General features: G+C 39.1%; 1 protein-coding gene across 2 annotated transcripts in view; it reads left to right on the plus strand.

Annotated features, from left to right (window-relative positions):
- The window catches only part of CAMSAP2 (calmodulin regulated spectrin associated protein family member 2), a 93488-nt gene extending 76902 nt beyond the window's left edge, over window positions 1-16586 (plus strand). For both annotated transcript variants that reach the window (XM_058178879.1, XM_058178880.1), the window contains 7 exons: window positions 273-2463; window positions 3463-3599; window positions 8069-8289; window positions 10048-10120; window positions 11782-11897; window positions 12527-12645; window positions 13310-16586. In XM_058178879.1, the coding sequence (XP_058034862.1) occupies window positions 273-2463; window positions 3463-3599; window positions 8069-8289; window positions 10048-10120; window positions 11782-11897; window positions 12527-12645; window positions 13310-13615 (3163 nt within the window). In that variant the 3' untranslated portion in view covers window positions 13616-16586. The remainder of the gene's footprint in view (window positions 1-272; window positions 2464-3462; window positions 3600-8068; window positions 8290-10047; window positions 10121-11781; window positions 11898-12526; window positions 12646-13309) is intronic.
- The last annotated feature ends 7079 nt before the right edge of the window (window positions 16587-23665 follow it).

Below are 23665 nucleotides of genomic sequence, written 5' to 3' on the forward strand. Positions count from 1 at the left end.
GTAAGATCTTTGCCTCTTGGGACTTGATTGCCTTATATAATGAAGTAGGTTATTCTTTAATAATTTTCCGGGTGTCATCTCTAAAGTGTCATCCTTGCAGATAATTACTGCTTATCTTCAGTGACATTTAATAGTCATATCTTGATGACTATTAAGATTATAGCTTGTTGTATTAGTTTGAAGATAGCGTAAAGAGTATTTTAATTCCAACTTGTTGAAATACTTCAGTATTGATTGTTCTAAGACTTCCTTAATTTTAAAATCCCTTTTAGGTCTTCAGTCCATGGGGTTTCATTTGACATTTCTTTTGATAAAGAGGACAGCCTCCTTATGACACCTCCAAACAGAGGAATCATGAGATCTATTAGTAATGAAGGCCTTGTACAGAATGCTGCTAACCATATGCCCAGACATGTCAAAAGGAATATATCTTTCAAGCCTCTGAACGATGAAGAGGACAGTGAAGATTCCGAAATAGAAAAAGATGAAGAACTTTGCGGTGATCTAGAAGCAGACAGCAATAAAAGAAATGCCAACCAGGTTAACACCTACACCCTACCAAATGGGGCATTGCAAAACAGGTTGGTTACTACTGATGAATTTGGCAATCAAATTGAGACACCGAGCATTGAACAGGCTTTGCAGATTATCCATGACAGTGAGAAATCTGCCAACATTACTCCACCAGCACAATTTACAAATGGTTTTTTCCTTCACAACAAAGAGATGAGCATCCTAAACTCAAACATAACACCGAATCAAACTAGCCCCGATATTATCGCAGATACGAAAGGTGCCCTCAGTCCTGTTACTGATAACACAGAAGTAGACACTGGAATACATGTCCCTTCAGACATTCCCGAGACTCTGGATGAAGATTCTACTTTAAGGGATTATACAGTCAGCCTGGATTCTGATCTGGAAGAATCATCTCGCTTTCTGCATGAATCTGACAGCAGAGGCATCAACCATAAGGAGCAACTGAGTCCTTGTCCAAGCTCGATAAGTACTAAATCTCAAGCTGGCAGTAGTCCATCTTCAAGTTCAGGAGTTAGAATGACCAGCTTTGCAGAGCAGAAATTTAAAAAGATGAATCATACCGACAGCAGAAGCAGCGGAAGCAGTTCTCAGAAAACCACCCCCGAAGGTTCTGAGATGAACATTCCACACATTGTTTCTTGGGCTCAAATCCCAGAGGAATCCCCTGTCCCTCAGGGGAGGGACACAACACAGTTGCTGGCTTCTGAAATGGTGCAACTGAAGATGAAACTGGAAGAGAAGAGGCGAGCGATTGAAGCCCAGAAGAAGAAGGTTGAGGCAGCGTTCACAAAGCAGAGACAAAAAATGGGAAGGACAGCATTCCTTAACGTTGTGAAAAAGAAAAGCGATGGGATTTCACCACTTCGGGAAGAAGCAGCTGGAGCAGAGGGTGAGAAAGTGTTCACTGACAACAATGAAGTGAAAGAAAAAGAAAACCAAAAGCCAGGTGAACAACTGAACAAGACTTCTGAGGCCCTGAAAGTAAGCACTGAAACTCCCTCAACGACCTGGCTGAAGCCACCAAGCACCCCAGCTGATGCTGAGAAGCAGTCTAATTTGGTAAGTCCTTCGGAAGAGAATTTAAATGAAGGCGACCTTTTAGAATATACAAAATCCATCGAGAAGCTCAACTCTTCTCTACATTTCCTGCAACAGGAAATGCAACGCCTGTCACTTCAGCAGGAGATGCTACTGCAGATGAGGGAACAGCAAGCTTGGGTTATTTCACCTCCTCAACCTTCTCCTCAAAAACAAATTCGGGAATTGAAGCCTTCAGCGAAGCTTAGTGGATCATCATCTCCCATTGTCCCATTTGCAGTAGAAACAGCTCGGCCTTCCCACCAATCCCCACAGTCGTCTTCTAGGAAGAATTCTTCTCTCCCAGGTAAAATACAAAGGACTCCAAGGCCAAATGACCTGAAAATTACACCTTTGAATCGCACTTTGACTGCCCCGCGGTCTGTGGATAGCCTCCCACGGTTGAGAAGATTTTCTCCAAGCCAGGTTCAGACTAGATCTTTTGTTTGTTTTGGGGATGATGGTGAACGGAAGCCAACTGGGGTAAAAAACACAACTGAAGAGGTTGCTGACAAGGAAGAAGCAGGTGAAAAGGATGGCGAGAAGCAAGAGACGGAAGTTGAGGAAAAATCAGAAGAAGAACAGATCAGACCTCTGGAATCCATGGTATCTGAAGTATTATCACAGCCTGTTACAGAAATTGTCTGCCTTACTCCAAACGAAGAGCCTTTGAATCCACCAGTGTTGCCCCCACCTACATCTAAAACTGTTAGCCTCATAGAAGTTTCTCTCACAGATTTGAAGCTACCAGAGAAGTCAGAAGACTCAGTTGAAAAATCAGAGGGTGAGAGTGACAAAGAACAAACAGAGGATGACCAGAAAGTATGCTGTGGATTCTTCTTCAAGGTAATTGAGTGGATATATCACAATCTGTTTGGACAATTGAGTTGTAAGATACACTGCATTATTATGTTATATTATATTATAAATGTGGAAGCGGGGGAATGAATATTTCTCACTCATTACAGGCAGTCTTCCACTTACAACCACAACAAAGCCCCAAATATCTGTTGCTAAGCAAGACAATTGTTAAGTGAGTTGTGCCTCATTTTACAATCTTTTTGACACAATTGTTAAGTAAATTCGCTGGAGTTGTTAACTGAATCATGAGGTTGCTAAATGAATCTGGCTTCCCCCGTTGACTTTGCTTGTCAGATGCCACCTGGAAAGGTTACAAATGTGTTCCCATGATCCTGAGACCGTGTAAATATCATAAATAGATGCCAGTTGCCAATTGATTGAATTTTGATCATGTGATTATGGGGATGCTACAACAGCCGTAAGTGTGAAATCAGTCATAAGTCACTTCTTTCGGTGCCATTGTAACTTCAAACTCCAATTAAATTAAATTAATAAATAAAAATCCAATTAAATCCAATTAAATAAACAGTTGCTATACAAATAATTGTAAATCGAGGACTACCTGTATTGCTCTTTGTAGTAGTTTTTAAAAGGTCATATTACATTTAGGAAGTTTGGCAAAAACAAGAATTTTAGAATAGATTAATTCTAAAATAACAGGGATTTTGTTTCTTTGATGGTTAGGTTTTCCGGTTATGTTCATACTAATACTGTTTCCTGATACTGTGTGGAACTGCGCTTAATATCATGGGCACCCTTCCAGAGAATAACAAGTTTAAAGGGGCATGAAGAAAAAAAACATTATGTTTGTTTAACACACCTTATTTTGAACTTTTTGTGGGCAAAACAAGATGGGAACAGGGTAGTTTTCATTTCAAATTTTCTAGCATAATTGGGGAAGTGATATGGGAATTATATGAGGCCAATATGCTGCCCTGTCAGGACCTTAAATGATAATTTCAAAATGTTATTTATTGTTACCAGGATGATCAAAAACCAGAAAATGACATGGCCGTGAAACGGGCAGCATTATTGGAGAAGCGATTGAGAAGAGAAAAAGAAACTTTACTTCGAAAGCAGCAGTTGGAAGCAGAGATGGAGCATAAGAAAGAAGAAACAAAGTAAGATTAAATGCATACACGATAGTTCTGGAAAAAAAATATTGCTTTTAAAGTTTGGTCTATTAAAATCACCACCTTTATGATTAGCCTCATTAATCAAGTAAAATTTCACATAATTTACTTATGTAGAAGTCAGTTTTTGAAGACTTCTGAAAGACTCAATTTATTGTATAAGGCAGTGGTCACCAACTGGTGGTCCATGGACCACTGGTGGTCCGCGAGAAAATTTTGGTGGTCTGCAGATAAATGATTTGCATTTTTTATATTGCACTAAATCAGGAGGCCTCAAACTATGGCCAGATATGTGCAATGAACATTTGTGTTGCTGCAGAGAGTCTCCCCCTTCGGGGTATTTTTGTGTGGGTTGGAGTGGGGCAGAAATTGCAACTTAGGGTCTGCTTCAGCCTCCTGGTGTGGGGCTTTGGTTTGAAGGCTGGAGGGAAGTGCTGCTGGTGGCAAAGAACTGGAGGGTCTTGTTCCTGTGGGACTGCATCATGGCCTGGAACTAGCTGACCATCTCACCCCACTGAGACTTCAGGCACCGGTACCTGACCTTGCACTCTGGCAGGTCTTCCCTCTGCTTGGAAAGTCTATGCTCGTAGTCCTCAGTGAGGTGCTTCTGCTGAGCCTCCTTCTCGGTCAGATCCAATTTGAACTGAGCCAGCTGTTTTGCCAATTCTTTCTTGTGGTGGTTGCTTAGCTCCAACAACTGCTTCCTGTTGGGACCCTAAGGAGCCTGGGTGGACTGGCGAGGAGTGGCTGGGAGGGGAGAGGCAAGTAGAGGCTGGTGAAGCGCCCCTCAACATGAGTGACATCAAGTTGGCCATGCCCACCCAGTCACATGATCACCTAGTCACGCCCACCCCGTCGGTCATTAGGAAGATCATGTTAGTGGTCCGCGAGATTTAAAATTATGAATTTAGTGGTCTCTGAGGTCTGAAAGGTTGGGGACCCTTGGTATAAGGGATAGAAGAAAAAATACAGTGGCTAAACATGAGCGATATAGTAATTAATATTAATATATTGTATATGCCTGATGAAGTACTTGTGATTAAATAAGGCTGGAATATATCACCACGCTCGCAGTATGATGACGGTTTTTAAATAATGGATTAAAGATATTAGGCAAATTTGATTTTTTTGCCTCATCATCAGAGCAGATTACATTCAAGGTTGCATATTCTATATTTCCTTTACTGTGTTTTTAAACATGAGTAGAAATTTGGCAGCACTAGCCACATAAGTTAGCAACCAGAGAACTTTGAATGTTTAAAATTGTAGTTGTTGAACAAATTAGGATCTGAAGCAATCATTTTATTCTGGTTATTCTCACTAGGACTGTGCATGCTTAGAAAATTATTCAGAAGTGATTGGACCTTGAACTAGTGTAATCATAGCATCTCTCTGCTGTTCATTAAATCAGGTCATTTTTTTCAGGTTTCCATGTTAAGATTTGCATTAACTTATTAAAGTTGATTCATTAGGCTTATATTGATTGATTATGTGTCATTAAGTCCTTGACTGTTAATGACCTCTAACAGATTTTATCCATTATGATCTGCCCCTTTCAAGGTCTTTCTGATCTTCTAATGGCACATCTATCACTATGTAATTGAGTTAATCCACCTAGCTGCTGGTCACTCTCTTCTCTTTTCTTCCTCCTATGTTGTCAATAGAACCATCTCTAGAGAAGTAGGCCTTCATATATTGTATGAAGCTATTTTGAGCCTGGTCATTTATGCCCCAAATGAGAACTCTGGGTTGATTTGTTTCATGGTTCATTGGTTTTTTGGCTGCAATGCTATTTTCAACATCAAAGTTCAAAAGCATCAGTACTACTTCTTAATCTGCTTGATAGAAGCTTGAAAAAAAGACAGTGATCTTACTGTAAAGAACATCTTCTGAGTCATTTTCAAACTTCTTGTTCAGTCACTAAGTCATGACTACTCTTTGTGATCCCATGGACCATAGCACAATAGGCTCCCCTATCCTCCATTATCTCCTGGTGTTTGGTCAAATTTATTTTCATTGAATTGATGACATTATCTAACCATCTCATCCTCTGCTGTCCTCTTCTCCTTTTGCCTTTAATCTTGTGCATAGCATAACGCCATATTAATAAGAGTTTTAAAAAATCAAAGATCCCACGTTCAGATGTTCTGAGAAGCTATTCATGTATAAAAATCAAAAATAGATTATTTCAATGTCAAGGACACTCTCAAAACAAAGGATGAAAGCTCAAAAATTGTGCACATCAAAAGAAGCCATGGGTTCTTTATTTCTAACCTTGACCCATGCATTTATTTTCAAATTCTCCACAAGAAACATATTCATTTATTATTTCCATGTATATTTAGCCAATTTATTTCATAAACATTCATTTTTCTTTAAAACCCCATAATACTTTCCATTTCAGTTTACCAACTAATTCCCTCACTTTTCTCAAGATGAAATCTGCTTAACGTATTAGGGAAATTGTCATCAACATAATGAATTTAAGATGTACTGCTCTTCAATTCCCATAATCTCCAGTCAACATAGTTGTCTAGAACGCACTAAATTTGAGATGGCTGCCCCACACCATTTTCTGTTCTTCTGCATGCCAACTTTTAGGAAGTTTTTAGGAAGTATCTGTCTGATTGCAAAGTAATCATATGCTTCCACATGGAAAATTCAGTATTCCAAAATGCATTTTATACCCAATTTAAAAAATACAGTATTTCAAATAACTCATTTCTCTTTAACAGAACTCTTATGCAAAATAAATAATACAATTCTCATAGGTCAGTGATGGCTAACCTTTTCGGACCGAGTGCCCAAAGTGTGCGTGTGTGCGTATGCGTGCATGCCTGAACCCCCAAAATGCAATGCATGCATGACCACGAGCATGCATCCCCACCCCCGCGCATGAGCACATGGCCCCCTGAATGTCCCTTCCCCCACACATGCGCAGCAGACATTCGAAGACCAGCTGGCCAGCGGGAGGCCTATGCGCATGCGGAGCTGGGGCAACGGCTCACATGCCCACAGAGAAGGTGCTGCATGCCACCTCTGGCAGGGGTTCCATAGATTCGCCATCATGGTCATAGGTATTCACTGACTGATATCATAATGCATCATTTGTAAAAATTGGCTCTTAAGGGACTGTCTGAATCTATAGACAGTACTACTAAAGTTGTTGTTCCTGTAACCTTTATGTGGATGAAATGATGCATCATAATGCAACACTTTTTGAGCCAAGATACTTCAAATGGGCTAATTTACAGAATGCGTCTAAAATCTGAAGACCATGAGTCCTGTGGAATTGAAATTTGGCAAATTTTATAATGGATTTCTAACATAAAAAATATCATAAAACAGTTAATGACATAATACAAACTGTCTTAAAATATTTCCTGTGCTGATATCTGGCTGTGCCTGTATAGTTCAGCATGGGCTATTTTCAAGGCAGATAAATCTCTGAATGCATCCCAACTTTTCCAGTGAAGGCAGAACATTAGAAGTTCTGTCACTGGTTTTTTTAAAAAAGTTTTTTATTAAATAAACAGTAAAAACATTGGACAGTGTGACCATCCTGGTTTTGCCATTTCCATATATATGTTTTACATAACAACGAATAGAATTCCTACTTATCATACATTGCTACTTTGATATTATAAACATATCCCTTGTCCTCATTTGTATATTTGTCTAAATATTGTCTAATTTCAGTTCTACAAAGCCTAAATCTTTTCTGTTCCGACTCCTTTTCCTCCTTTCCAACCATTGGTACAGTTTATTCCAGATTTCATCGTATTCTGTCTTGCCTTTATTTTTGAGTTCTGGTGTCATCCTGTCCATTTCGGCACAAATTTTTCTTTATTATTTCCTCTTCTGGGAGCATTTCTTTATTTTTCCAGTATTGTGCATAAACCAATCTTGCTGCTGTTAAAACATGCACCATTAAGTATATCAATCCTTTGCTATATTTCTCTTTTATAATTCCTAATAGGAATAGTTATGGTTTCAAATCTATGTTTTGGTCTAGCATCTCTTCCAACCATGTCTTTTATTTCTTGGCTTTGTACATAACCACCACATGTGATAAAAAGATCCTAGCACTAAATTACATTTCCAGCACTGCAGTGATAGATTCCTGTTCATTTTTGCTAACCTTGTAGGTGGGAGGTGCCACCTAAAGGGAAGTTCTGTCACTTTTGAAGGCATTGAGGAATCTGGTAAGGAAAATACGTCTTGGAAGGAGATCTCAATAGGTCATGAGTTGTCTAGTATGTATTTAAATGCAATGCTGCTGGGCCAGTGTATGAGTGTAAATGTTCACACAGACCTTAAATTAAGCACATAATGCAAGCTAAATTTATACCAGCACTTGAAAATTAAATGTGGCCTGGTATATTATGCATCACTTGTGAACATCAGCAGTGTTCTTATGAAATAGGATTTAATAACCATGATCTTGAAATTTCAAGGAGGAAGTCTGAGGAAGAACGTCAGAAGAAGGAAGACGAAAGAGCACGACGAGATTTTATTAAGCAGGAATATATGAGGCGAAAGCAACTGAAACTAATGGAAGACATGGACATTGTCTTAAAACATCGGCCTCATTTTTCCAAACAAAAGAAGGCACGTCCAAAATCCATTCATAGGGATCACATAGAGTCACCTAAAACACCAATCAAAGGTCCTCCAGGTAATAATTTCTTCCAGAAGAAGACATACTGTATTTGTTCCCCTAGCACAAAGCAAGAGCAAGAGCACTTAGACTCATATACCGCTTCACAGTGTTTTTACAGCCATCTCTAAGTGGTTTACAGAGTCACCATATTGCCCCCAACAATCTGGATCTTCATTTTACCTTCCTCGGAAGGATGGAAGGCTGAGCCCACTTTGAGCCTGGTGAGATTTGAATTGCCAAATGGCAGGCAGCCAGCAGGCAGCAGAACTGACCTGCAGTACTGCATTCTAACCGCTGTGCCACTACTGTTCTTTCCCCTTGGGTTAAAGTAGGAGCATATTATTTTCTAGGATCTATTAATCCAGGGAATTTAAACCTGTTCTACTTTTTTCTTTCTTTCTTAAACCCGTTCTACTTTTTTCTTTTATGGGGATTAAATGTTTTGGGGGTGGACTGTTTCTTTTTTAATGGACACATTTAAAATTACAATGGCACTTTGAAAACCTTTTTTTAATTTTTAGTACTTTTGCACACAAGTATGACCTAAAACATAATCTGTTTCCACACGTTATAGATAAAAAGAACCCAATTAATGAGTCAAAAGCATTACACGTGTTCATTTATTTGTTAATGAATATGATCTAATGTTACTTATTTGTGAATGACAAAAATATGCAAACCTTTGCATTCAATAAGCCCATCCTCAAGCAACAATTCATTAAAGCCAAAAAATTCTCTTTTGGTTCCATCCATGCAAAGAACATTATTCAATAAATAGCCCTCTGGCTTTTCCTTGTGGTCTTTCGTGAATGGTAGATAAACAACAATGTTCTCTTTGGAGAGTAGTGGCTTTCTCCCTTCAACCCTGCCACGCACACCATTGTTGTTCAGTGTTCTCCTGATGGTGGCAGAGAAAGTAATTATTAAATACCAAGACAGCTTCCCTTATGGATAGTTTGCAGGATATATCTTGATTACAGGTAGTCCTTGAATTACGAATGGAATGGAGTCTGCCCATTCCATTCTTAACCCAAGGATTCGTGGGAGTGAATCTCGTACCTTGAACGGGATCACTCCTTCCTTTCGCCCACACATTCACTAATCAAATGCAAGGCTCGTTAAGTGCACATGAGGTATTTCAGGGTGGGCAAGGCCATGGGGCGGGGGAGCTAGTGATGGAACAGGCCACCTGCCTAAGACCACCCAAGGCCTCCCTGACCCACTGAAATACCACATGCTCCCCACAATTGCTTCCCCCCACCCACCCATCCTGCCACGCCGGGTCACTTATCATGGAAATATCTAGCAAGCACCCTCCTCTCCAGCCTCTCAGCCTCATGCGCCCCTCTGCAATTCCGTTTAGGCCTTCAGAGGCCTCACCTGGCATGTTGCAGGCTGAAATGGAGCTTCTGAGGGATCTGCCCGTCAGAAGCTCCATTTCGACCTGCAACATGCTGGGCAAGGCCTCTGGAGGCCCCAGTGGAGCATTGGAGGAGTGGATCTGCCCTTCGGAAGCTCCATTTTGGTTGGCAATGTTCAGGACGAATGTTGCAGAGCCTCTGCGGTTGTTCATAAGGGCAAACAACTGCCATGGTGCTGCAAGATTCGTAGCTTTGGGACTTGTTCCTAAACATTAGGGGTCACTTATCGCATAACTTTGAATGTTCGCTAAGGGAACGCTTGTAACCCAGGGATTACCTGTATTTTAAACTCTTTTGTTTTTATACAAGTTTATAATCCGCTGTATCAGTGTCTTTTATTTCTTTTTCTCAGTATCGAGCCTTTCTCTTGCATCATTAAACACAGCAGACAATGAGAGTATGCAATCAGGCAAGAGGACACCAAGGTAAAATTTCAATTTACAATTCTGTTTCTTATAGAAATTATCTTAAAAGCCTAGCACAATGCTATTCATCATGTGCTGCAGCTACTTATTATATTATCAAGAAATCAGTGACTGTGGTTCTACTGGTAGAAATAGTGGATCTGTTCCTATGATCACATTGAGAAACAGAAGGAAGAGCTACTAGCAAGACAACAGTCAGATAAAAGGGGCCTGAGTCCAGGACAGGAATGTAACTTGAGTAAATGTCTCAGAGAAGACCCTCCCTATATAAGATAAGGGGACGGAATCGGAAAGCTCATTTAGGCAGGCGAGTTCTTGTTGTTACTAATATTGCACTGGTTCTGCTCCTTTCTCCAAGGCCAGTTTCAATCAGCATTGATAGGGAGTGAGCCCATGGCCACTCCCTTGTGGGTTGCCAGATGTCTCAGTACTCTCTCTGCTTCTTTTTAACATTTACATGAAACTACTGGCATGGTCACCTGATACCATGGGATGAGATATCATCAGTAGTCAGATGATACACAGCTTTACATCTCCATCCTTCGTGATCCAATAAATGCTGTAGCTGCCCCGTTATGAATACCTGGAGGCTGTAGGGGTCTGGATGGGAAACAGTAGGCTTCAGCTGAACCCTGGCAAGACAGAGTAGCTGTGGGGTGCAAGGGACTTCAGGACCCAATCGTTTATCATCTTTAACTCTGGATGAGGTTGCATTACTCCAAACAGATGTGGTGCACAAACAGCACAATCAAAGAGCAAGTGGCTAAGAGGGCCTTTACTCAACTTCATGTTGTGTACCAATTGTGCACCTTTACCTGAATTGTGAGGCCCTGTGCATGGTCGCTCATGCCCTACTCATCTCTCAGTTGGATTACTGCAATCCACTCCAAATGGGGCTACCTTTGAAGAATATTCAGAAGCTATAGCTGCTATAGAATGCAGCAGCGGACATAAATCTGGGGACCCCTAAAGTGGGACGTATAACACTGCTGATGCGTGAGCTGCATTGGTTACCAGTTTGCTTCTGGGTCCAATTCAAGATGTTGGTTATTACCTTTAAAGCACTATCTGACATGGCCAGGGTAACTGAGGAGCCATCTCACCCCATTGGTGCTAGTCTACCCAATTTGTGCCATTAGAAGAGGCTGCTATGGACCCTGCCTACTAAGGAATTCCGGCAGGCAGGTTCAAGGAGAAGAGTCTTTTCTGCTATATAAGAGATATCTTTCATATTTATATATTTATTTACATGATAGCAATATTCCAATATTGGAGGGGCTGCCACAAAGAAAAGAGGGTCAACCTATTCTCTAAAGCACCAGAATGCAGGACAAGAAGCTATGGATGGAAACTAATCAAGGAGGAACCAACTAGAACTAAGGAGAAATTTCCTGACAGTTAGAACAATTAATCAGTGGAACAACTTGCCTCCAGAAGTTGTAGGTGCTCCAACACTGGAAGTTTTTAAGAAGAGATTGGAGAACCATTTGTCTGAAATGGTATAGGCTAGACTAGAAGGTCCCTTCCAACTCTGGCCTTCTGTTATTCTGTTATTTTGTTATATTTACCTTTAGCTATTTCAAATATGTTTTTCGCTTTAGTATTAAAAATCAAACATTATTTTAAGCACAATATGTTTTCTGTTTATGGTCTTACTTTAGATCTGAGTCTGTGGAAGGATTCTTATCTCCAAGTTGTTGTGGTAGTCGTAATGGGGAAAAAGACTGGGAAAATGCATCAACTACTTCTTCAGTAGCTTCTGCTACAGAATATACAGGTTGGTGTTACAACTGTAGTTTGAAGGAAAATCCTTGGAAAACCAAATTATCCCAAGGAGAAAATGTTGAATTAATCATTTCTTCAGGTGAGCATGCGTTTGGTTTTCAACCGAGAAGAATGGTAATTCTCCCCCCACCCCGGCTTCATCTTCACCCATTTTCTATTTAACTGCAAATTTGTGCTACACATATTGCAATATGGCTAGCAATTACTTCCACTGGAATCATAGTTCTCCACTTTTATCAGGAATCATGCATTTTTATGGATGATAGAGGTAAGAAAATCATAATCCTTACTCCACATGCCACCACTCATTTTGGTGGGAAAATGATGATTTTCATCAGTGCCTGGAGCTTTGAATATGCTAAAGACCCTGTTTCTTGGTTTTACTGTTAGTTTGTTAACTATCTTGGCCGCTCTGTGTATTTATTTTTTGGGTGTTTTTATTGTTTTTAGTTGTCTTAACTGTTTTATAGTTTTAGAATTGTAAGCTGCCCAGGGTCACTTGGCTAAGATAGGTGACTATGGAATTTGAATGAATGACCATGGTATTTAAGGCTTGTTTTTCTAAATAGTATTGATCTCTTTTGACATCCTCTTCCTCTCTCTCCTTTTTTAAAAAAATAGGACCAAAGCTCTATAAAGAACCCAGTGCAAAATCCAATAAGCACATCATCCACAACGCACTTGCCCATTGTTGTCTGGCTGGAAAAGTAAATGAAGGACAGAAGAATAAAATACTAGAGGTAAGACTAACCTACAAACAAATAAAAGAACAAAAGTTCAAGTCTAAAGCTGGAACTGCAATATGTGGCATTAGAGGAGTAATTAGATAATTCAAGCTATTATTTCAAGTATATTTAATGGATAGGCTGCTAGAAGAAAAAGAATGGTCTTGATATTTTAAAATATTTTTTTATCTCCCTGTTAGTATTTTTATAAATAACTCAAGGTGGAAGTCATAGATAATAGTCCCTCCTCCTATTTTTCTCAGAACAACAACCCTGTGAGGTAGGCTGGACTGATAGAGAGTGACTATTCCTTAGTCACCCAGATATGAAATACTAATGGTGCTATCTAATTAAACCCTTTAACAGAGTACTGTTTTTACATGTTTATTCATACAAGCATGTCTATCACTTGTTTACTTTATGATGGCGGTCATTCACAACGAAACACAGTTGTTCATTCTATCAATTATTATTACAAGTAATTTAAAAGACCCCCAAGTATTTGTTGTTAGTTTTGTGCATTTGATACCTCAAACCTCATGTAATAACAGTGACTGTTTTAATTGAACCTGGAACCCTTTTCTAAGAGTTCATGAAAAATCCCTTGAACTTAAAGCATTCAAGTGCATTTTTATCTTTGCCACAATAAGAATTTTCTTTTCTCCTTTATTCCCTGAAGGAAATGGAGAAATCAGATGCCAACAACTTCCTTATCCTCTTCCGGGACTCCGGCTGCCAGTTCCGATCTTTATATACATACTGCCCCGAAACTGAAGAGATCAATAAACTGACTGGGATAGGGCCCAGATCAATCACTAAGAGAATGATTGAGGGGCTCTATAAGTATAACTCTGACAGGAAGCAGTTCAGCCACATACCTGCAAAAACACTTTCCGCAAGCGTTGATGCAATTACTATTCATTGCCATTTATGGCAGAGCAAGAGACCAGTAACTCCCAAAAAGCTCTCATCTTCAAAGACATAGCTACCTGTGGGAAGTTATTTCTTGCTTTAGGCAATTGGGGCAAACTTGCACTTCATATTTGCTGTCTATTACTAAATAGACTCCGATTTGGTAACAAGGCTTCTTTGAAGAACAAACTCTGTTGTCATTGCCAACTGGAATGTAAACACAGTGTTGAAGTCTTGCAGAAAACTGACACTTGGGTGTTGTGCATCATGAACAATGGATTCACACCTGGGGATTTTAGTTGTTTACTCATCGTATGTGGTGTTTCTTTCCTCAGTTCTGCAGCTCTCTGAATGTTTGCACACTTATGAGACTGAAGTTTTAAAAGTTTTACATTTACTGCCTTATACTGTTAATGCTTGTTTTGGAATTTGCTTCTGTTCTTTATAACTTTACTGGACTATTGTGTCTTACATGCCACACCATTATTATTATTATTATGGTTGGTCACACCATCAGCCAGATGTTTAGACTGGATTTGGCATTTTTATCCACCTATCAATTCCTTTCCAAGGACCTGGGAATAGGCAGGTGTTATTATTATTATTATTTTATTAATAGCAAATAGCAAAGGGCACAAGCCTGATTCACAATAAAATTAAGCTTAGCTAAACTTCTTTTTAACTCTGATTTTTTTTAAGCACATCTTGTAAGATATATGCAGGATTGTTGCTAGCATGTCTTAAACTCTAATAGGGAAATATGGTGTCTACTAATGTTGTGAAGACATTATTTATGTCTTATATTATAAGACATAATATGTCTTATATATTATAAATAACATATTTAACAATCCATCATGGCACTGATCCAGGGTAGCATGAAATGAAAACTTATGCACTGGTAGACTTTTTTTCCATCCTTATTTTCTTCTAAACAGGCATCCATTCTTCAGTTCTGCCCAAGCTTAATTGCATCCTGTAATTTTGCACAGATTCTTCCAGCTGTAAGGAAACAAACTCCACATAAATAAAATAATACTAATTGTATACAAGCCAACATAGATACGTAAATTGGATCCATAAGTCGGGAACTATTGCTGACATTTAAAATCCAGTATTAAATGTGTTAAAATAATACATTTCATTTTTTGAAGGAAGTAGAAAGAAAAAAAGGTGTATCTGGTTTATGATCAAGATGTTGCCCATTATATGGACCAAAGTTAAATTTCTTCTCACAATATAGAGTTGATTTTATTTGAGTAATTTACTGCATTGGTTAGATTTATGACAACCTAAGTCTAACTGAAAGAAATTAGGGCAACCTACAATGTCACATAAAAATATCACTAGGACATCTTTTCAGTATTTATGAAGGGCTGTGTTGCATCTGATTACTTTAGAAAAGTAATTCCTGTTTGGAACTTTGATTAACTGATGGGTGGCAACATTTGAACTTGAAATCTACCCTTATTTTTTTCTATTGCTTTTTTCACATTCAAACACCAGACAATTTAGTTGTGGGGTGGGAGGGAAGCTAGGTGGAACCACATTCTCAGGAAAAGACTTGAATTACTGCTCTGGTTCTGTTTCAGTATTGTAAAAAGTGTTAAAACTTAGACAGTATTGAACTATCTGTCTTATGCTTGAATTTTATAATATGTCCTGCAAAGGAAAATGTAAACGTTCTGTACACTTCTCCCATTGAAAAGCTTGATTCAGACTAGTATTTCACTACAGTTTGCTTTTGTTCTTTGTATAGATGATGTACAGGAATGAAAAATCCTAAATTTAGAGAACACTTTTTTTAAATTATTAAACAGCCCTAAGCATCAATGTTTCTGGCTTGTTTATCGAATTTTTTCAAAGATGCAGCCAATATTTTACTGTAATTTATGTTATTATATTTATGTATATTTGTTAAAACTATAAAAAATGAAATATATTTGTGGTTAGTTGATTCCTACTGCTTGCATGTAAGGATAGGCATATCTAACCCATCTTTTATCCAAATGTAATCATATTGTATATATATATAGAGAGAGAAAATACACACAAACTCACATATATATGTATGTATGAAATAGGAGATTGTTCTATGCATTCTGCCCTCTATGCTTATCCTCCAACTAAAGGCAGAGGGAAATTTTATTGCGAACTCAAATAAATGTACACCTAATTTAAAGGTAGTTCAAGTATATCTATGGTTAGGAGAGAGAAGTTTGGCATAATTGACGTTGGTGAAAGAAGAAATTGTGTGTAAGAGGTTTGAAGCTAAAGTATTCTTGCTAAAAAAAGAAACATTCGTTAAAAATATACACTACACTGATTCTTGCACACCTACTAAACAGGATGATTTTTAAAATGTAGTAGCAGAGGATGTTATTTTAAATTATTGAATGTATTATGAATTTTGTCTAATTTCAGAAAAACATTCTGTGCAATGTCTAAAAGTAGAATGTGAATATTACAAATAAAAGTCAAGACCCCTCAGATTAAAATTTTACTATACAGTATAATAGGAAAGTAATGACAGGGTTGAGGCTGCTGGTTTTTTAATTTTTAAGGTTGGAAATTTTCTACTAACCATTTCTCTTAATTTGATATCCTGTTTGGGAAAAGAAAGTTTTTGTGAAGAAACCCCGGGTTTTACCAGTGATAATACACATGTGCTGGTTCTTTATAAGAAAGGTATTGTTTTTATCGTTTATATGACAGAATTTGCCAAACATCCTAATTTGGGGGTCAGGTATTTAAAGTCTGACAGTCATGGTGGCTACTGAAATTATATGGGGTAAGGGAAATGACTGTTGGTGTATGTTTTTAATTCTTTGGCTGTTTAAAGCCAATTTCTGCTTATTTATAATTTAATGGGCACCGTCCGTTGAGAACTGTACAGTGATTGTATGCTTCCTTGTCCACTTTTTGGAGCATTGCTACTCTATTCTCTTTTTCAAATGCTGTGCTGTAAAATACTGTCGTATAGCTGCTTACTTAGTGCAATGTAGTTCTTCTCTTCCATCTAAATAAAAAGCATGGCACCAAAATCCTAGTAGAGATGTTATTTTTTGTATACAATTTTGATTTAGATTACAGAGCTCTATAAGATATTATACTGCTAGTTAGTTAATACTTTTTTTGTCCTCCTGTATGCAATATCCCTCAAAGAGATAGATTTTACAACAGAATTATCAACTACTTTAACTTAGGGGTGTCAAACTAGCGGCCCACGGGCTGGATGCATCACACACAGACTACGCCCACCCCAGTTCTGCAACTGAGAAAAACACCTCATGAAACATCACGTGACAGCAATGTGACGCACCAAGTCTGACACCTGTGCTTTAACTCAAATACAGCAAAACCTCTATCTAATGGGCCATTTGGGGAAAGAGTGTCCATTAAACCCAAATGTCAGTTAAATCCAAAAGATATCTTTGCCTAACGTGTAAAAACGTGTAACGTGTAAAAACTGTAACAGGCCACTTAGTTTTTTCAAGCTTGGGGAACTTGCACTGTAGCAGCCAACTTGCTATAGTCCTCCTGGAATAGCTTTGTCTTGTAGCTATCTGCAGCAACAGTCCCAATCCACTACAAGCCTAAGAGATATAGAAAACACAAACTTTCCCTTCACTTCTTCACAGACTCCCCAAACTGTCCACCATGACCGGTGCTAGTGTCAGATCACACCATATCCCATTTCCCTCTCAAAGGTTAATCGTAGCAACTGGACCAAAGTTTATTAAACTGAGACATTTCATTACTCATTCAAGTAGAATTTTTTTTGATAGGCATAGAGCCAGAGAGCTGATGGAATGAACTAACTCTTGAAGGGGATTGTCCCCAAAATGAAATGCAAGATGTAAATGCAGACTCAATCATCCAGCCCAAAATCATATTAAAAAGTAAATCATAGACAATTTCCCTCAGTACCTTTTCAGCAATATTCTCCGTGCTACCTAGTCTTCCTCAACTGACCCGCCCACCCTAACTTCTCAAGCAACTTCCCAGAAACATAAAACCTTGTTTTAACTCACTTATTTCGAAGAATGTCCACACTCAAATTCTGTCTGTTGCATCCCAAGACTATCAAAGTTTTACTGTCAATCCATGAATGTATTTGCTCTTCAAGAGCTATCTAGACCATTTTTTTCCCTTTTGGCAACTTTAAGGTGTATGAACTTGAACTTTCAGAATTCCCTTGCCAGCATCTGTCCATATCCACACTTCATAAAGTTGCCAAGTTTGAAAAACATTGAATTAGACTCATAACTATAACCATGTCAGTAATTTCTGACTAATGTAAAATATTTATAAATGGGGCTCAGTTACAGGTAATCTTCAACTTACAATCATTTGTTTAGTGACTGTATTATACGGGCACTAAAAAAAGTGACTAATGACCATTTTTCACACTTACAATCATTGCTGCATCCTCATGGTCACATGATCAAAATTCAGACATTTGGCAGTTGGCATGTACTTATGACAGTTACATTGTCTCTGGCAGTGGTGGGCTTCAAAAAATTTTGCTACCAGTTTGGTGGGTGTGGCTAGGTGGGGGGCATGTGACTGAGTGGGTGTGGCCAACTTGATGTCACTCATGCCCACACCCACTCAGTCACATGACACACACCCCACCTAGTCACGCCCACAGGAAAAGGTAGGAAAATTTTTGGAATTTCCACCTATCTACCCCTGCCCTCCCTTTGCCAGTTACCCCCGTTTCCCCTCCTTTAGTGGACCTGGCTGTTGTGGTCCATCAGCAGCCTATGGAGCTGGCAACGGAATCGGACAGCGATGAGGCTGAGGTGAGGCCAGGGCCATCGGGAAGTGAGGTGCAGACTCCAGAGCTCCAGAGCCTGATAGTGGTGAGGCAGAGGAACAGGAGGAGCCTGTTCCTAATGCACACATGAGAAGAGCTGCCAGAAGGCAAGAGCAGCTCAAGCAGAGGACAACTCAGGAGTAGGGCCAAGAGATGATTGGCCCCTCCCATAAGGCTTAAAACAGACTGGCACCAGTGTTTCAGCTTTGCCGGAAAACAACGTTGTAGCTGCATCTTCTGCTTCGTCCTCTGCTTCATGTACGTTTTTGTTTTTGTGGCTTCTGGACGTTTGCCAGGAAGGGCCTTTGGCAGTTTGCCTAATTGGACTGAGGTTTGTGAGATAACTGAAGAATTTGTGTTTGGGAGGCGTTTGTTTTGAGATGAACGATGCTGGGAATGAAGTAATTCCCAGCTGTTCGAATAAAGTTTATTTTTCCACGGACTAAGTTTATTACTACCTACTTGGGCCTGGATCACAACACTGGCCCTAGCTCCACTTCCTCCCACACTACTGCTCTTTGTTCAGGCTGCTTACCTTCCATGGCGGCTGGTCCAGAGTCCGAAAGGCAAGCTGACTGGAGTTTTCAGTGGCCCCCAGACAGCCGCTGCTGCTGGAAAGTGGCTGGCAAAGAAGCCTTCAAAAAGTACTGGAGGTTGTGGAAAAAGCTGCTGCTGTCGCCACCATGTTCTTCACACGCATCCCATTGGACTTGCAAGGCACTAGGATGAGCATGCGTGAAGAACATGGCAGTGACGAACATAGTGGGCAGGGTGAGTGAGTGGCGACCAGGAAACCAGTTCGGGGGCGTGGCCAGCCAGCCATCGCTACCAGTTCGGCGACCTTGGTCAAATTTCTGCCACGGTTCGTATGAACCGGTGCGAATTGTCTGAATATCACCTCTAGTCCCCAGGTTAGGTGATCACTGTTTGCAACTTTTTGACAAGGAAAGTCAATAGGGAAGCCAGATTCACTTAACCATGTTACTGAGTTAACAACTGCAGTGATTCACTAAATAACTGTGACAAGAAAGGTCATAAAGTGGGGGAAAACTCACTTAACAACTCTCTTGCTTAGCAATAGAAATTTTTGGCTCAATGGTCATAAATCAAGTGCCACTTATATAAAATATTTGCTATGTATTCATAGTCTCTGTATTATCTCAATCAGTGGCTGAGTAACTCTTTCATTTGGGATCAATTTTTCCACATAAACAGCATCTGAGAACTTTGTGTTGGGAGAGGACTACGTCTTCCCAACAAGGCATTCTAGTTTCTTCAGAAGAATGACAGCTCCAGCTACATGCCTGTTTCTCAAGTACTCTCTATGTCGCTTCTTGTAGCACTTTGAAAAGTAACTGTATTCTTTGGTTAGAAGTAGAAATACGAAGTATTAAACCTTTTCAGTGTTTCCATACCTTGTGAAATATATTAATTGCATTCCTGAGATTTTTAATACTACTAATTTACCATGACTGAATGATTAAAAATGATTAATATCATTTTTTTTATATTGGCAGTACTGTAACAAACTTAGTATTTAGCATTGCATCACTTGTCTTACCACATCAGTAAATTGACTAAGGTAACAAGACCTGGCAAGATCCTCTGAATATAAACATGTTTATGAAAATAACCATACGTGCATTATGATTTCTTTGAATCACTATTCTTTTTTTTAAACATACTTTAAAACTCACTGTACAAGAATTTGGATAAGAAAACCCAAAAGTCTTGTGTAGATATTACTCACATATTTCCAGATGTTGTTTACTATAATGCTCATCATCTTCAGTTTAGAATGTAGGAAACTATTAAAAAGACCCTAAGGGCAATAATATGACACCGACATTTCTTCTATGCATGGTCCTCTTAAAAAAGCAGACTTCCTTCACTACGACATCTCCCAACCACACCTCAGATTGACTAAGACATGTCTTCATAAACTGTTCCCCAACTCCCAGCCAAGGAATGCTTTGATATACTATAATAAAAGAGGCTAAAAATTCTCTCAGGTATAAATACGTTCTTAGAGCCCATCCCTGATTTAAAAAGCTGATATGAGTTTCTGTATCTCAGATTTTAGTTCCCAGAAGATGAGAAGAAATGCTTTTTATTTTTTAGCTTTTATCAGTGAGAAAAATGGGTAATAATATAAAGCTAGTTGAAATCAGTGTATTAACATTATTAAATATGGATAATGTATGTTTATATTGTCAGGAGCAAAAGACCAGTTCCACACGTGAATGTCCAATTAAACTGATGTATTGCTAAACAGCCTTGTTAATTGAGAACAGGAATCTTCTCAATTAATGGTTAGCATCTTCTTGGAGCTAAATAAGGGTCAGTGGAATTCATGGAGGGTTAGACTGCTTGTGGAGATGTAGGGATTCCGGGCTAATCCCTCTTTTAACTCTGCCCCCTGATTCTGCCACTTTTCCTACATCATATAGACATTTTAAAAATTGATAAATACATCTCTTGAACCTACTCTTTAACATCAAGAGTATAAATTTACTTTCCTCTTCGTGAAAATTTTTGAGCCTTAGACTCAAAGAAATCCAGAATTCTTCATAAAATGTCTGATTCCATATTTTGAAAGTAATAAAACTTTTCTGTGCACTGTTCCCTACTACAGATAGAACTATAGAACAGACTCTGCCCCAACCTTGAAAAATAAATTAAAAATATATCCTAGTCAGATGACTGGAGACTTTCTTCAATAAGGAAGGAAAGGATGAAACATCTAAAATATTTTTTTTAAAAATGAAACAATCCAGACTACAGATGGAAAGCTGATGAGATTGTTGTTGTTAGTTGCGAAGTCGTGTCCGACCCATCGTGACCCCATGGACAACATGTATCTGGCTGATGAGATAAAGAACCTCAAAATTCACACTTTAAGCTGCTGTTTTGGATGGTATTTTGCAAGTGCCATAAAAATGAAGAAGTGTTGACATTCTGGTGCTCTGATTACCATTTAGGCATGAACACTTACTTATCTTCTCTCTGATTCATTCTTTGTCTTACACCAACAGTGCTCTAGATATCTCCTGATTCACTTCACCTCCCAGAGCTCTTAAGTAAACCAAGGAGTATCTCTCAATTGCTAAACCAGTGAAGGCCATTTAGGTGGAATCCCATCAAGGGCCACTGTCATCTCTTTATTTCTACAGGTGACTAAACGTTCCGCAGAATTGCTTATCATAACCCTCACTGCACTCTGCAAACAAAGTAATTCTATTACACAGCTACATCCATCCTCCCTATCAACTCCATCTCAAAAGTATTCCAACCACAATAAGAGACAGATAATAATTCCCTCCATTCTCAAATAATATTGCACCAGTGCTAAGATAAAAACCAGATATCAGACCTCCAATATGATTCAGGCCAGTGGTGGGTTGCCCCTGGTTCAGACCAGTTTGCAAGAACCGGTAGTAGAACTGGTGGGAGGCTTCGCCCACTGACCTGGACATCATCAGGAAACTTCTGCACATGCGCAGAAGTGCGCACGGCCCCATTGCGAACCAGTAGTAAAGGTAAGTAGAACCCACCCCTGATTCAGGCTATGTATGTGTCAGCCATTTGACCAAATTTTGAGTACTAGTACTACTTTTATTATAAGCTTACAGCAACAGAATCCTGTAACTCTGAATCTCCACCCTCACCTTTTGGTTCTAGAGCCAAAGGAAGGATGAATTCTGAGATGTTTTCTCAAATTATATTCTTGCTATGGACTCAGATTTCATTTATAAGACCATTGTCTAGTCTGCAACTGCTCCTCCTGTTCCTCAAGGTTATTCTTACAGCTCACTACAGGATGAGACTAGACCAGCATGAACTCCTGGGTTGCCTCTGATCCTTCTTCATAGGGAAAATGTTAAAATATCACAGTTCCATAGCCTAGAGAATTCTACTGCCAATCCATTCATGATGTCAAGCAGAGAGGTGCCACTGGGAAGTATATTAACAATCCCAACTTGTCCTAAAGCCTAACTTCTCAACCAATAAATCCAAATATCTGCAGACCAGTGATTCTACATTCCTACTAAATCAGTATCCATTCTTTGCTTCAATTCCCCTATTATATACTCAGATCTCCAACCTCCAGAATATATCCGGGGTTCTCATCTTTCATCCATTCTATTATCCTTTCTTATTTGTATTCAATTTAGCCATCTCTATTGCACTCAGTCTACTTCCTGCCAACCATAGCCCTATTGGTTGGCTGCACTCAGGAAGAGCATTGTTCCCTTTCATGACATTCGCAAAGTCAGTCAGTACCTCTCCAATTTTTTCCCCTGAAATCTAAACTTCTCTTCATCACAATTCCTTCTTATGTTCCATCTCAAATAGAAATTTTAAGTCTTTACTTTTGCTTTTCACTCCTCTTATCACTTTCTCTTTCCCATGTCAATTTCCTCACCAACAGGTACAGGCAATGTCTTTCCACAAAACCCTGTTTGTTTTTAAAACTAATATTAGGTTATATCATTGGGCAACTGATGACAATACAATGGAGGCCAATTTAGTGAATACACTTTGCCATGGCAGCTGCAGGCTCAGGTAGACAAACCACCTCTCTCTAGGACCTGAATTCTACTCCTGTCTGTGATCCTCTGCCATAGCCCAGAACAACATAACAACAAAACAAACAAAACTGCTCCTTTCAAAAGACCTTTGTTAATTAAGTAAATGTTGGATCATGACATTTAAAGAAATTAGTTTCATTAATAATGGAACTGCCTATTATATAATTATAAGAATAGTTTCACATGGTCTTGTTTAAGGCAAATCAGATTTCTTCAGCAGGTGAAAATGTGAGAAAAGATTAGGAATTGGAAATAAAAAGAATAAGCTTTGCTATGAAAGAATAATCTTTCATAGCAAAAATAGAACAGAATAGAATAACAAGAATTGGAAGAGACCTTATAGATAATCTAGTCCAACCACCTGTTCAAACAGGAGACTCTATATCATTTCTGACAGATGGCTGTCCAGCCTCTTCTTGAAAGCTTCCCGTGATGAAACACCCACAACTTCTGAAGGCAAGCTGTTCCACTGGTTGATTGTTCTCACTATCAGAAAATTTCTCTTTTCTTATTTATTTTAGGTTGAATCTTTCCTTGATCAGTTTCCATCCATTATTTCTTGTCTGGCCTGGTGCTTTGGAAAATGGGTTGACCCCACCCACCCCCGCTCCTCTCTGGGACAGTCCCTCGAATATTGGAACACTGCTATCATGTCACCCTGGTCCTTCTCTTCATTAGACTAGCAATGCCCAGTTCCTGCAACCGTTCT

The sequence above is a fragment of the Ahaetulla prasina genome, chromosome 3 (genome assembly GCF_028640845.1).
Source record: "Ahaetulla prasina isolate Xishuangbanna chromosome 3, ASM2864084v1, whole genome shotgun sequence".
Taxonomy (NCBI): domain Eukaryota; kingdom Metazoa; phylum Chordata; class Lepidosauria; order Squamata; family Colubridae; genus Ahaetulla; species Ahaetulla prasina.